The following is a 14,066-nucleotide window of genomic DNA, read 5'->3' as shown; positions in this document are numbered from 1 at the left end:
GACAAATAACACGGGCAACATACTAGGATGCTAATCAGAACCTGTTTTGTTTACATTATACTTAAAAGTCCAATGAAATGACTCGGTAAGATAAAACGATATCTACACTTAAGTGAGAGGAAGAAAAAGAAAGCAGAGGGAGACGCAAATAAATGCTGGCAAAATATTTACATTTTGATATATAAAAAGGTATTTAGAGAATAAAGACTTGATGCCAAACATGATGCAAATGATGAGATTCAGGATGATGAAATTCTCTGAGGTGCTGATTGCATGATTTTGATAATACACAACACAACATTTTGGAATAATTAATTTTGGAATAAAATTTGTGTTTTAAATGATTGTGTATTTTTGAAAAGAAGTCTCTAAGGCTTAGCATAAATATTAATATCCATTATAACCAATTATTATTGGTGCTCAATTATTAATGATAGTTCTTATTATTATCAGTGTTAATTTCATAATTATCATGGTAGCAAGGAGACAAATGACAGATTCATGAATAAAGATACTTTAATAAACAATGCTTTTTGTGAAACTGCAATATATTTTTTCAGGATTCTTAGATTAATAGAAAGGGCAAAAGAACAGCATTTATCTGAAATAGAAATCTTGTGTAACATTATAAATGTTTTTACTGCGTCCTTGCTTAAAAAAAAAAAAAATTAATTACCCCAAACTTTTGAATGGTAGTGTATTAAAATTTCCACAAAAATATTAAATAGCACAACCGTTTTCAACATTGATAATAATATGAAATGTTTCTTGGGCACCGAATCATCATATTAGAATGATTTCTGAAGGATTATGTGACACTATAGACTGGAGTAATAATGCTGAAAATTCAGTTTTGCCATCATAAGAATAAATTATATTTTAAAATAAAATCACGATCCATCAGAAATCATTGGGGACCAATGCAGCCTTGGTGAGCATAATAGACTTGATTCAAAAACATTAAAACATCTTAAGTACTCCAAACTTTTGACTGGTAGTGTGCTGAGAGTGAGTAAATGTAAATGATGACCAAATGATCATTTTGGGAGAAAGTTATTTCTTTAACATGAACAAAAGCTGCTGGCCTGGCAGTATTACACTCTGTTTCAAAGTCATGGCAAAATTGTAAGACAGACAGAAAAAGAATAAGAGAAACCAAGAAAATAAAGGGTGTGAAAGAAAGTGCAAAAGAACGCAAGCAGAAAGAAGAACGCAAGAAAGAAAGCTTTAGTTATTGGGATGCGGTCCAGGGGTCTGGACATGCTCTGGTTTCACAGGCAGGGCTGTTTATGCCAGTGTCCTCCAGAAGGCGGTAAATGTTATCATACACACTGCAAACTGATAGCATTGTTATGGAGCTGTGATACTGCTCAGGGCTTCTGTGTGTGAGCCAAACCTCTGTGTGTAAACATTCTGCAACGCATTAACACACACGCACGCACACCGAGATGTAACCTCAGACACATGTCAGGAGGGGTTGTGAATGTCTGCATTACCTGGTTCGTCAGTTCCCATCTCGTTCCATTTATTTGTCAGCTCTTTCTGCTCTGAGACAGGACGCTATAAAACAGAGGAGAAAAAAAACATATAACTGATAAAAATGAATATGTAATAGATTCTGTGTTGTACATACGCTGGTTTAGACCTTTACCTTTCGTGCCAGTGGGATTCCTAACTCAGTGCACATACTGTTCAAACTCTTCAGGATCCTCTTCTCCCAGCTCACCTACAACACACACACAATGCAAAGGGTTCAAAAACAAAAGTATTTATTGAGTCAAACAAACTCAAATTTTCAACTAGTAGAGAGTAACCATGGTAACTAATGACTAGAGGGAACACAGGAAACAGGAAGTCCAATAATAAAACAGAACCAAAACACAGGCAAAACGTGACAATAACCACCGACCTTAGATGAAAAGACCATTTACAGCCAAAACAGGCAATTTACTAATGAAATACATGTTTTAAAGCTTTTTAACAGTTATCGAGGTCAAAGTCCCTTTCAAGGAAAGTCGGTTCAGTCGGCGGCCATATTTGCAACGCCTCCGGGCAGCTATTTTGGTCCTATCTATTTGAATGCAGGAATCCTGACATCTCAAAAACTGCTTGCCGAACTCACAACTAAATAACCCATTTCAAATCTGACATGAACTGTTCCGTAAATGTTGTTTCTTATGCTCAAATAGAGTTAAAAAAAGCTTAATTTTCAGGCTCGACCAGCCAATGCGCATGTGTAGTCCTAAGCGCGAGTCTCAGGTTTCTATTGGAACCGGAGCTTCTAACGGCAGCTGCAGTGACACAATGACTTTACCAATCAGCGATTGGCTCTTTTACTTTAGAAGGCGGGTCTAATCAGCCATATTGCGCGTTGCAGTTTCTCCCATTCATAAGTAATAGGAGTGATTGTCCTGGTTGCGTATGCAACCCACCGTTCCCTAAAGGAGGGAACGTAGGACGTAGTCGACATCGACTGAATGGGATCACGCCAGGGAGCCAGTCATCTTCGAGTACTATTGAACGAGCCAATGGAATTTGGCGTGCGTGACTTGCATTACACACTCCGCCCCCACGGTGCGGGTAAAAATACGGAATTGGATGCAATCACTAGTTGCTTTTTCGATGAGGAGCCGAGCGTAACTCGGAGTTAGCGGTGGTCCAGCAATAGTGGCAAGGGGACTACGTCCTCCGTTTCCTCCTTCAGGGAACGGTGGGTTGCATACGCAACCAGGACGTTCCCTTTCAGTCGAGAACGTCAGACGTAGACACGCCGCGGGGGCGGAGTGTGTGATGCAAGTCACGCACGCCAAAAGGCCTTAGCGGGTTTTCCTTGGGGAGAATGCTGAGCCGCTCAAACTTCATTGGCTGACGATACGTGTCCAAGGTGCCGTGATTGTCTACGACACCATATGCCAGTTTTCAAGCCAATCGGACCGACTGTTGCATAGCTATAGCCCTTTTCACAGAATTTTTTTATTTTTTTTATTTTACAGAGCCACTAAGCGTAATTTTTCATTGGACTGAGCCCATACATAGGTGTACCGAGTTTGGTGAAATCATATCATACCGTTCAAGACGTTTTAGTAAAAGTAGCCACGCCCACCTTCAAAAGTTTTGGCGCCCCGTCGTGGACTTGAATTGAAATTTCTACTTTTTTTTTCATATTTATTCATAATCACACTCCAGAGAATCTTTTTGCACTGGTTTGGTTTCGATTCGTAAAAAAAAAACAATTCCAAAATACCCGAAAATTTCCGAAACGTCTGTCCAATGATATATATAACACTTGAGTCTGCGACAAATGGCTTAGGAGTTATGAGCCATCACGAACTTTTGATCGCTGTAGCGCCACCATCAGGCCGATTGGGGCGAGCCTTGGTGACGTTGTAGACTGGGTGGGTACTACCATCCCTCGAAGTGTCAAGTCTCTGCGACTAATGGTTTGGTCTGTCCGATCACTTTTAGGGGAGAATGCTGATCCTTAGAAATTCTAACAATTTCTAACAACCCCTTTCTTGAACCCCTAAAGAGATAAGAGTAAGAATGTGTACCTGGGCTTTGCGCATATATTCCAGGGGCTCTTTGGCGTGTTCCGGAGGTGCTCTGGGGTGCCCAAGGGGAGGCAGACTTCACCACACATAAACATAAAACAGAAGCATGGACAACCCATCAGTTTCATTAGTTTTCACCTCGATGGAAACTTACAGTCAAAATTATACCTTATTTATGCAATTTTTGTATTAAAAAAAGAAGTCAATTTTCATTCTAAGAAATATTTTAGAGTGCAACAGTGCCCGCAGACTTTTTCAGCGGCCTTGGTTTCGGAAGCATTTCTCCCATTCATTTTTCCCATAGGCACTTAAAAAATGTTGGTGGGCCTGTCCCATTACCCACACTTGCGGTCTTGGCACACCAGAGAGTGTGTGCATGTGACAATTAATAAGTGCGCAAGACTGTCCCAGGTCTGAAAAATGCTAAAGCGCAGTACACTTAAAGCTGCAGAGCGGTATTTGAGACTAAGAGAATCCATTCATTAGTTCAGTAACTTGCGTGCCCCGATTTTGCGACGTCTAGGAGAACTTTTCAGTGTAATTTAAATTAATTAGACATTGCACATAACTTGTTAAATGGTAAATGAAAAATGTTCTATATATTTGAATCATTATGATATGATCACAACATATTGACATTTCTTGGACGCAGTCACCTCAGATAACAAATTACTCTAAATTGTAATGTAGACACATGCATTTTCTGTAAAGCTGCTTTGAAACGATACATATTGAGAAAAGCGCTTTACAAATAAATGTGAATTGAATTTTAATTGGTAGTAAAACGTAAAGTGTTGGAAATTGTATTGGTGCAGATAAGCAGCATGTGTATGTTGTAAAAAAAAGTTTGCAGCTGCTTTTTATCACTTAATATGAAGCACCACAAGTAAATTGTGTTTGTTATATAGGTAATGAACAGACATTTTAAAGTTTGAAGTGTAATAAAAAAATAAAAATTTACAACACTATGTTGTACAGTAAGTGTGTGGGTAATCAAAAAGTACGCATACTTGCAGTCTTTGCACCCACTTGAACACTTTGGCCAAATACAAGAAATACATCATGTAAAAAGTAGACAAGTGGTCAAGTGCAAAGGCTACAAGTATGGGTATTAGTACAGGCCCTCTGTTTAAGGGTTATAAACTAGGGCTGTCAATCGATTAAACATTTTCATCGCGATTAATCGCACCCTTTTTCACTTATCGTGAAATTAAGCATACACCATTTATCTTGTTTAAAATGTTTATTTTGTCATCATTTGCAATATCCAGTAGAGTAAACCATTACTTATCGATTCTCACAAAACTGTATGTTCTGCAAGCTTTTTTCAAGGTAAATTTAGGTGTCTTTCCAAAAAAGGATATTTGGGAGACTCCAAACAGACACTATGATTTAAGGAGTCCATATAATTCACACGTTTATGCACACCAAAGCATGTTTAGTTAAAATTATCGTTAAGAATTTAGATTGATTCCCCTACAATAGAAAATGAATGAGATTTTACTTCCGGAACCAGACTGTTGCACTCTTTTGTAACCATATATTGGCTCCTCCCACTCTAAAAACTCTGACATACACCAGACTTTCACATTAATGTCTACACAAAAAGACATTTAGCAGAGACACCTGCCCCATATTCCATTATCAAACTTTATGAAGCCAGTCCTACACTTCTTTGTTTCAGTCCCTTCAGTCTTTTCTCAGCCCCATTAGCTTGAGTCATTTTAGGATAAACACATCACCAAAAACGTGCATCTACAAAACATCTGACAATGCTGCCCTTTCAAACAAGGAGCCATATGTTTAAAGGTATAAAAAAAAAAAAACTTCTCATCTCTAACAATGTCCAGCTCGAACAGTTTTATGAGCTACATCGTAAAAGCAATTTATATTGTACGTCAGAGACTCTCCATTAAGTCCTGTCCTGTATTTGTACCTGGATCCTTTTAAGCTTAATGAAGCAATTCTGTCTCTTGTCATTTTTACATTTAGCCAGAAAGAGTATCTGTCATAAAACTGTATAAACACTAAAACTGCAGGAAGAAAAACTCTAGACATTTCCGGTGTATAATATGTGTGAGAGAAGAGAGTCTCATGTCATCCTTTTTATTGCTGATGATCTCAGTGTGGTAATACAAGAATAAAATGTTTTAGAAGAAACTGGCTAGTGTTTTTAATGATATGCATTAGAAAACAAATACAACCCGAATTCCGGAAAAGTTTGGACGTTTTTTTTAAATTATCATTTGAATAAAATGAAAACTAAAAGACTTTCAAATCACATGAGCCAATATTTTATTCACAATAGATCATAGATAACATAACAAATGTTAAACTGAAAAATGTTACAATTTTATGCGCAAAATGAGCTCATTTCAAATATGATGCCTGCTACAGGTCTCAAAATAGTTGGGACGGGGGCATGTTTACCACGGTGAAGCATCTCCTCTTCTTTTTAAAACAGTCTGAAGACGGCTGGGCATTGAGGTTATGAGTGTCTGGAGTTTTGGTGTTGGAATTTGGTCTCATTCTTGCCTTATAGGTTCCCAGCTGCTGAAGAGTTTGTGGTCGTCTTTGACGTATTTTTCGTTGAATGATGCGCCAAATGTTCTCAGGCAGGCCAATTCAGAACCCGGACTCTTCTACGACGAAGCCATGCTGTTGTAATAGCTGCAGTCTGTGGTTTTGCATTGTCCTGCTGAAATACACAAGGCCTTCCCTGAAATAGACGTCGTCTGGAGGGGAGGATATGTTGCTCTAAAACCTTTATATAGCTTTCAGCATTCATAGTGCCTTCCAATACATGCAAGCTGCCCATACCGTATGCACGTATGCACCCCCATACCATCAAAGATGCTGGCTTTTGAACTGAACGCTGATAACACGCTGGAAGGTCTCCCTCCTCTTTAGCCCAGAGGACATGGCATCCGTGATTTCCAACAAGAATGTCAAATTTGGACTCGTCTGACCATAGAACACTATTCCACTTTGAAATAATGCCTTTTGAATGAGCCTTGGCCCACAGGACACAAAGGCGCTTCTGGAGCATGTTCACATATGGCTTCCTTGTTGCATGATAGAGCTTTAGTTGGCATCTGCAGATGGCACGGCGGATTCTGGAAGTATTCCTGGGCCCATTTAGTAATGTCATGCCGATGAGTGATGCCCGAAGACCACGGGCATCCAATAAAGGTCTTCGGCCTTGCCCCTTACGCACAGAGATTTCTCCAGTTTCTCTGAATTTTTTGATGACGTTATGCTCTGTAAATGATGAGATTTGCAAAGCCTTTGCAATTTGACGTTGAGGAACATTGTTTTTAAAGTATTCCACAATCTTTTTACGCAGTCTTTCACAGATTGGAGAGCCTCTGCCCATCTTTACTTCTGAGAGACTCTGCCTCTCTAAGACATCCCTTTTATAGCTAATCATGTTACAGACCTGATCTCAATGAACTTATTAGTTGCTAGGTGTTCTCCCAGCTGAATCTTTTCAAAATGTCTTGCTTTTTCAGCCGTTTGTTGCCCCCGTGCCAACTTTTTTGAGACCTGTAGCAGGCATCAAATTTGAAAGGAGCTCGTTTAGTGGATAAAAGTATAAAATTTCTCTGTTTAAACATTTGCTATGCTATCTATGTTCTATTGTGAATAAAATATTGGCTCATGTGATTTGAAATTCTTTTAGTTTTCATTTTATTCTCCGGAATTCGGGTTGTAGGCCTATATCATGAATAATATAAAATATCACTTACATGTGTAATTCCCTGTAAACTGCATTTTGTAATTTCCTCTCCCAACCTACAAGAATAAAAGGGTCAGTGGCAGTACAACAGAGAACACATTAATCTCTTGAGCAAGATGACATGACATACATGTTCATCCCATATATATAAAATAAAATAAAGATAAGAAAATAAATTAGTCTCTCAATCAATATAATTATGAGCTCATGATTATGTATAATAATAATAATAATAATAGGAGATATTTATTCTAATAATGCTGATTTGGTGCTCAAGAAACATTTCTTATCAATGTTGAAAACATTTGGGGTGCCTAATATGTTTGTAAAACCCATTATACATTTTTTTACAATTCCCTAAGAATTATTAGCCACAGCATTTAAGAAATAGAAAAATGTTGTATTTAATGTAAATGCCTTCTCACACTTTTGATCAATTTATGAAGCTTTGCTGTATTACTTTTTTATATATATTACTGAGCCTAAACTTTTGAACGATATAGCCTACTGTATTAAATTATTTTTTTATTTAAATAAATAAAAATGTAACGTTATTCACTTTAAATTTCATACGACAGTCATGTAACGTTACCTGATTCTTTTAACAATCTCCTCACGTCATCTTTCAGTGTTTCTAGTTTAATTTCAGGTTTGTGCATACATTCCTAGAGAGAGAGAAAAAACGCATCTCTGCAATGAAATACAACAGCAAACGAAAGCTGGCAGTCAAGAATGCAGTGACCGTATTTCGTGTTGCACACTCTGCAGTCAGTTAGCTGCCTGAAGCTACTCACTTTAGCCTGTTTCTCCAGCTGAGAGTGTAAATGAGTCCCTTTGAGCCGTTGAACTATCTGTGTTGTAGAGACAGACAGCTCTGTGCTTTCGTCCATCATTATCACACTTTTAATGTGATGTCGATGTGATTTTTTCCCCCCAACAGATGTCCATCTGTTAGCGCTGCAGCATCACAGAATAAAGCTCCGTATCCAGGCAAATGACAACAAACCTTTCAGGAAACATGTCCTCGACGGAAGGTTCCGACACTGAAGGCCTTTATTAAAGGGATAGTTCACCCGAAAATGACACTTCTGTCATCACCCTCAACAGGGCTCTCAAGGTTTAAAGACAGGCAAGAGAAGAGAGACATTCTTCTTATCTGTTGAACACAAAAGTAGATAGTTTATAGAATCCTGGTAACCAGGCAGTTTATGGTAGCCTAGCAAATGCCTTCCATAGTATTTTTTTTTTCTTCTATGGAAGTCAATGGGTGCCGTTAACTGTTCGGTTACCAACATTCTTTAGCATAACTTATTTTGTGTTCAACAGAAAAAACGTATACATTTGTGAAACAACTTGAGGGTAATGACAGAATTTAGATTTTTGGATGAACTATCCCTTTAACATTAATAAAAAGAGTTTTTGCTAACGACTAAAAATAATGAATTTCACAAAATACTACATCATGCCTTTATTAACATTAATAATAAGAGTTTTTATGCTAACGACTCAAGCTAATGAATTCCACAAAATGTATAAATTAATTTAATTACATTTTTCATAGGCCTATATTATTATTATTTTAGTTCTCTCTTATATAAAATAAAATAAATTGTGATAAAAGGACGGGTCTTCCCATCATTGTGTTCTTGTGTTAGCATGGCAATGGTTACCTTCAAAGAAAGATGTGCAGCCATCGCTTTGCATCAAAATGGTCTCACATAAGGAAATAGCTACAAAGAATATTGCACCTGAAAGAACCATTTACCGGATCATTGAGAACTTTAAGGAGATAGGTTCAACTGCAGAGAAGAAGGCTTCAGTGAATGTCCCAGAGTGTCCAGCAAGCACCAGGACCGTCTCTTGAATTGTGTCACCACCAGTGCAGAGCTTGTTCAATATTAGCAGCAGTGGGTTTGAGTGCATATGCACGCACAGTGAGGCCAAGACCTTTGGAGAAGGGCAGCAAAAAAGCCACTTCTCTCCAAAAACACCAAGGACAGACTGAAATTCTGCAGGAAGTACAAGGACTGCAGAAGACTGGTGCAAAGTTATTTTCTCTGATGAAGCCTCCTTCTGACTGTTTGGGATATGTGGAAAATCAACTGCCCGGTGAAAACAAGGGTCCATGGATGCATTGATGTGTGAGGAGGGAAACCTTGTACTCAATCCTGGTGGAGATGGGAAGCCAGTGGAGTTAGTGGAGAATGGGGGTAATATGCTCATGTTTCCGCACTCTCATCAGGATCCTAGCTGCAGAGTTGGGATGTACTGAAGCCTCTGCAGACTCTTTCTAGGAATCCCAATGAGAAGTGCGTTGCAGTAGTCCAGTCTGAATAAAGAATGGTATCAAAACTTCAGCAATTTGGTGATGGTCCGTGCATTTTCCAGCAGATGGAGCATAATGTCACTAGCCAAGGCAGGAGTGATGAAGAGACTCTGAGATCATTGCATTGAGATTTTGGATCCACATCCACGGCCAGTCGGGAGCTGATATCCAGTATGCTATTTTGAATTGCAGAGGTTGTGAAAAAAAAGTGTAAATATTGACTCTTTTGCATTTGTAATGTTTTTGCCAATAAAGGCCTTCAAAAAGTTATGAAATTCTTATGAAATCATTGTTTTCCAGTAGAAACATGTGGAAAAATTATCTACAAATACTGAAGCAGAAAACTTTGCGAAATACTTTTGGCCACGGCTGTACAAGATAATTGATGCTTTAGATGGGAATGCTGTTCTGTTGATTAGCAGTTTTTTTGCAGCTAGTCAATTTGACCAGTGTATGTATGCTGGGTAAGACAGTGATGGCTTAAGCTGGTCATCAACTGAAAGAGAGAAGAGTATATCAGATGATACTCATTATATATCTATGATTTAAAAAAAAAGAATGAAACATGTAATCTGTAAGGTCTGTAATTTGCTCAGGTTTGAAGGGCCCGCCCCTCTCAGTCGGCCTAACGACAGTTTCCAAATGGCGGGTGAAGGTTTCCTGCGCGTTCTGTCTTTTCAGCGTGGCAAAGTAATTTAATTCCAATTAAACTTTTATCTGACAACCTCGAATTTAGGTTAAAATGGTCATTTTTATGAAAGTTTAGCTACGCATTCGATTATTCTATTTAACTCTTTATTGAAATTACACTTGTTCATCCGAATTCCTATAACGCTTTGAGTCTCGCACCGGCCGGGTTTACGATCTCATAATAACAAACTCGTCAGTCTTGGTCATTAGACAGAGGTGATTGACTAATATCCTGGACGGCTGTCTACTCACACATTCTAGAATATATTATTTAGTCCCCATATCTGTACACACTTAATTAAGGTAAGACTATATAATCAGAGGTCATGACCTTTTCCATATAACCAAGCTGACCAACTTAACTTCTTCTTGTGGTAACTTTGTATAATCATTGGTACCCACGTACACTTATTTAGGATAATATTACAATAATCAGAGGTTGAGGCTCACCCTTTTTAGATTGGTCTAATAACACACTGTTGCTCTAAACAGAAAACCCATTATTAGCCTCTACAGTCTAAGTATACATGACTAATGCCAATGGGTTAGTCGGAGCTCTAAAATATCAGCCGGTGTGCCCTTCAGCTTCACCTAAGCTGTATTTTAGTCTGTTACTAACCTGAGCGTAGATTTGTGGTGTCATGGACTTAACGTAATACTAAAATTAATAATTTCAGAGTAAGTCAGAATAAATTCAAATGTAACAATGTATTAATAGTCAGGTAAATGTATCATGCAATCAATTAAAAGATAATCAATACAAAACATGGTTCCACTTTATTTCGATAGTACACTTTAGACATTCTACTAACTATGAGTAACTACAACATGTCAACTAACTAACTCGGGTTAGAAGATTAAGTTGACTTGAAGTTACCAAGTTACTTATAGTCAGTAGAATATCTGTTGGGGGACCATCAAAATAAAGTGTTAGCAGATATTAAGCATACAGTCTACTAACACTTTAATGACAGTTAGTTGACATGTACTTGCAAAGTTACTTATAGTTAGTAGAATGTCTAAAGTGGACTATCGAAATAAAGTGTTACCCAAAACATTAAATGCTCTGGAACAAAGAGTAAAAAATGCCTGACATTTGTGGACATTCAGCATTACGGGCTGATCTGACTACAAATCGCGCTTTGAGCATCCTGCAATATCTCTTTAAATACTCAGACCAAGACAGAAACCTCTTTCAAATGAAAACATGAGCTAACAATGGGAATTTGCATTAGTCAAGTCTCCAGACCTGGGTAGTTTACACCTTACTGAGGACAGAAGACAAAGATCAATTGGCAGAGGATCCACCCTCGGCCTCTACAGAAAGCAAAATATCTCTAAACTCTTAAAATCTATATTACCTTTTGGTTTACTTCTGTGGGAATGAGACATTTGTACCACTCGCACTGAGAGCGTTGTATGATAATTGTTCACATTAACCCATATCGATTTTTGGGTGAATTTCAGGTTATCTGCAGCATGGGGTGAAGGGGAAAGGACAATACTAAGGTGATTGACTCGAGGTGATTGACGATTGCATCTCTGGTGGGAATGCTCATTTTGTTAATTTCCAGAAATGTCGTTTGTTTTCTCTGAGAGCAGTCGTTCCTCAGTCCAGACGGCTCTGCATCTTCCAGTTTCTCCAGTCTTACAGATTAAACCTGAACATGTATAGACATGAACAAGCAAGCAGATTCTTTTTCTCTTTGCAGGAAGGCTGATAATGTCATGTGCACAAATATATCTGACAGCAGCTATCAGGAATAAAAGTTTTGGCCAGTGCTAGAGATTTTTAAGTTAACAAAACCTGCGTGTGGTCGCGTCTTCAAAACACTTACCTAGCCCTTTTATGTTTTACAACATATGTCTGAAAGCTGCATGTTATGTAGGCTACTAGCTTTACAGTCAGTAAGAAGTCTTAGATTACCAAATCATTAAAACACATTCTGTAAACTCCTTTTTACTAATTACCTATAGTCATCCAGAACAACAATTAAAGTCACCATGAAATAGACCATCTTACTTCATGGAATATTGCAGTATTTATTATAAATACAGTTGTACACAAAATTATTGAACCCCCATTGTAAATCAAGTTTAATTGTCAAATTTGGCGACATTCAGCTGTTTGCAATGAACAAATCAAACAAAATTGAAATAGCTCAACACAACAAATTTTTCAAGTGGATTCCCCAAATTCAACTGAAAATGCAACTTTTAATGACTTATGCAGTCTAAAATTATTCAGCCCCTTCATGACAAGCATCTTTAGTATTTAGTAAAACAGCCGTTTGCTGTTATGACCTTCTGCAAACGAAATGTATTAACCAGACACCAGCTTACGGCAGTGTTTCTGAGGAATCTTAGCCCATTCCTCATGAGCAATGGCCTCCAGTTCAGCAATGTTCTTGGGTTTGTGTGCTGTAACCACCTTCAAATCCCACTAGAGATTTTCTATAGGGTTCAAGTCAGGTGACTGTGATGGCAACTGTAGAATCATCCAGGACTTCTTCTGCAACCAGGCCTTGGTGGAATTTGAGGTATGCTTGGGATCATTGTCCTGTTGGAAGGTCCAATGACACCCAAGCTTCAGCTTCCTCACTGATGGCATGATGTTTTCTCCTAGAATTTCCTGATACTTCAATTAATCTATCTTGCCTTCCACACGCAGCAGGTTTCCAGTGCCAGAGGATGCAAAGCAGCCCCAGAGCATCACCGAGCCCCACCATACTTAACTGTAGACAAAGGTTTCTCTTCAGCATATGCTTCATTCTTCTTCCTCCAGATATACCGCTGATCCATAGGGCTAAAAATTTCCAGTTTTGTTTCATCGCTCCACAGAACAGAATCCCAAAACTTCTGTGACTTATTTTTATGATTTTGAACACTTTTCTTATGCTTTTGGGGTCAGTAGTGTTGTAGTCTTGGAGTTCTGGAACGTGTGTTTTTAGTACGCGCCTTACTGTGCAACCTGAAACCTCAGTGCCTGTTGCCACCAAGTCTGGCTGCAGGTCTTTTGTAGTCACTCGAGGGTTTTTCTGAACCTGCCTTCTCAGAAATCTGGTTGCAGCCATTGATAGCTTCCTTTTCTGCCCCGCCCAGGTAGTGTAACCACTGTTCCTTTAACTCTGAACTTGCAAACTATGTTTCCAATGGTGTCTCTAGGAACATTTAGTGCCTTCACTATCTTTTTGTACCCTGTTCCAATTGTTTGTGAAGGGCGATGATATCTTTTAATTTTCTGGACCTTCTTTTGACTTAGCCATATTTCTAACATTCAGTCCAATGTGACACTCAACAAACCTAGCCAGTTCAGATATTTAATGTGTTCTAGCTCAAGCACACCTGGTGCAACTAATGAAGCCCATGATAAGTTGCATCAGGTGTGCTTGAGACAACACCTCTTTTCCAGATTTGTGCTGTTGTGAAGGATTCTATTCAGGGGGGTGAAAAATTTTGAGATTGCAGAAGTCTTTAAAAGTTCCATTTCAGTTGAATTTGGGGAAACCACTTGAAACATGTGTTGTGTTGAGCTATTTCAATTAGTATAGCAGGCTCTTATAGTCAGTAGAATATCTGTTGGGGGACCATCAAAATAAAGTTTTAGCAGATATTAAGCATACAGTCTACTAACACTTTAATGACAGTTAGTTGAAATGTAGTTGCAAAGTACATGTATAGACCTGCGCCTAGACACAACCACAACGCATGATGTAGTCAGCCGGATCCGGGCCGTATCCAGACCAGATGGAGAACCAGC

General features: G+C 38.4%; 1 protein-coding gene across 1 annotated transcript in view; it reads right to left on the bottom strand.

Moving 5' to 3' along the window:
- tbc1d19 (TBC1 domain family, member 19) overlaps positions 1-8,286 on the bottom strand; it is a 28,854-nt gene extending 20,568 nt beyond the window's left edge. Inside the window, exons 1-6 of the mRNA XM_056258920.1 lie at positions 8,085-8,286; positions 7,883-7,955; positions 7,301-7,346; positions 3,552-3,627; positions 1,652-1,726; positions 1,497-1,560 (exon numbers count right to left, since the gene is read on the bottom strand). Coding sequence (XP_056114895.1) covers positions 1,497-1,560; positions 1,652-1,726; positions 3,552-3,627; positions 7,301-7,346; positions 7,883-7,955; positions 8,085-8,183 — 433 coding nt within the window. The 5' untranslated portion in view covers positions 8,184-8,286. The remainder of the gene's footprint in view (positions 1-1,496; positions 1,561-1,651; positions 1,727-3,551; positions 3,628-7,300; positions 7,347-7,882; positions 7,956-8,084) is intronic.
- Positions 8,287-14,066: the final 5,780 nt, after the last annotated feature.

Source organism: Rhinichthys klamathensis, unplaced genomic scaffold (genome assembly GCF_029890125.1).
Source record: "Rhinichthys klamathensis goyatoka isolate OS25496 unplaced genomic scaffold, OSU_Roscu_1.1 h1tg000161l_1, whole genome shotgun sequence".
Taxonomy (NCBI): Eukaryota; Metazoa; Chordata; class Actinopteri; order Cypriniformes; family Leuciscidae; genus Rhinichthys; species Rhinichthys klamathensis.
Note: the sequence above shows the minus strand (reverse complement) of the source record. Positions and strands in the feature narration are given on the sequence as shown.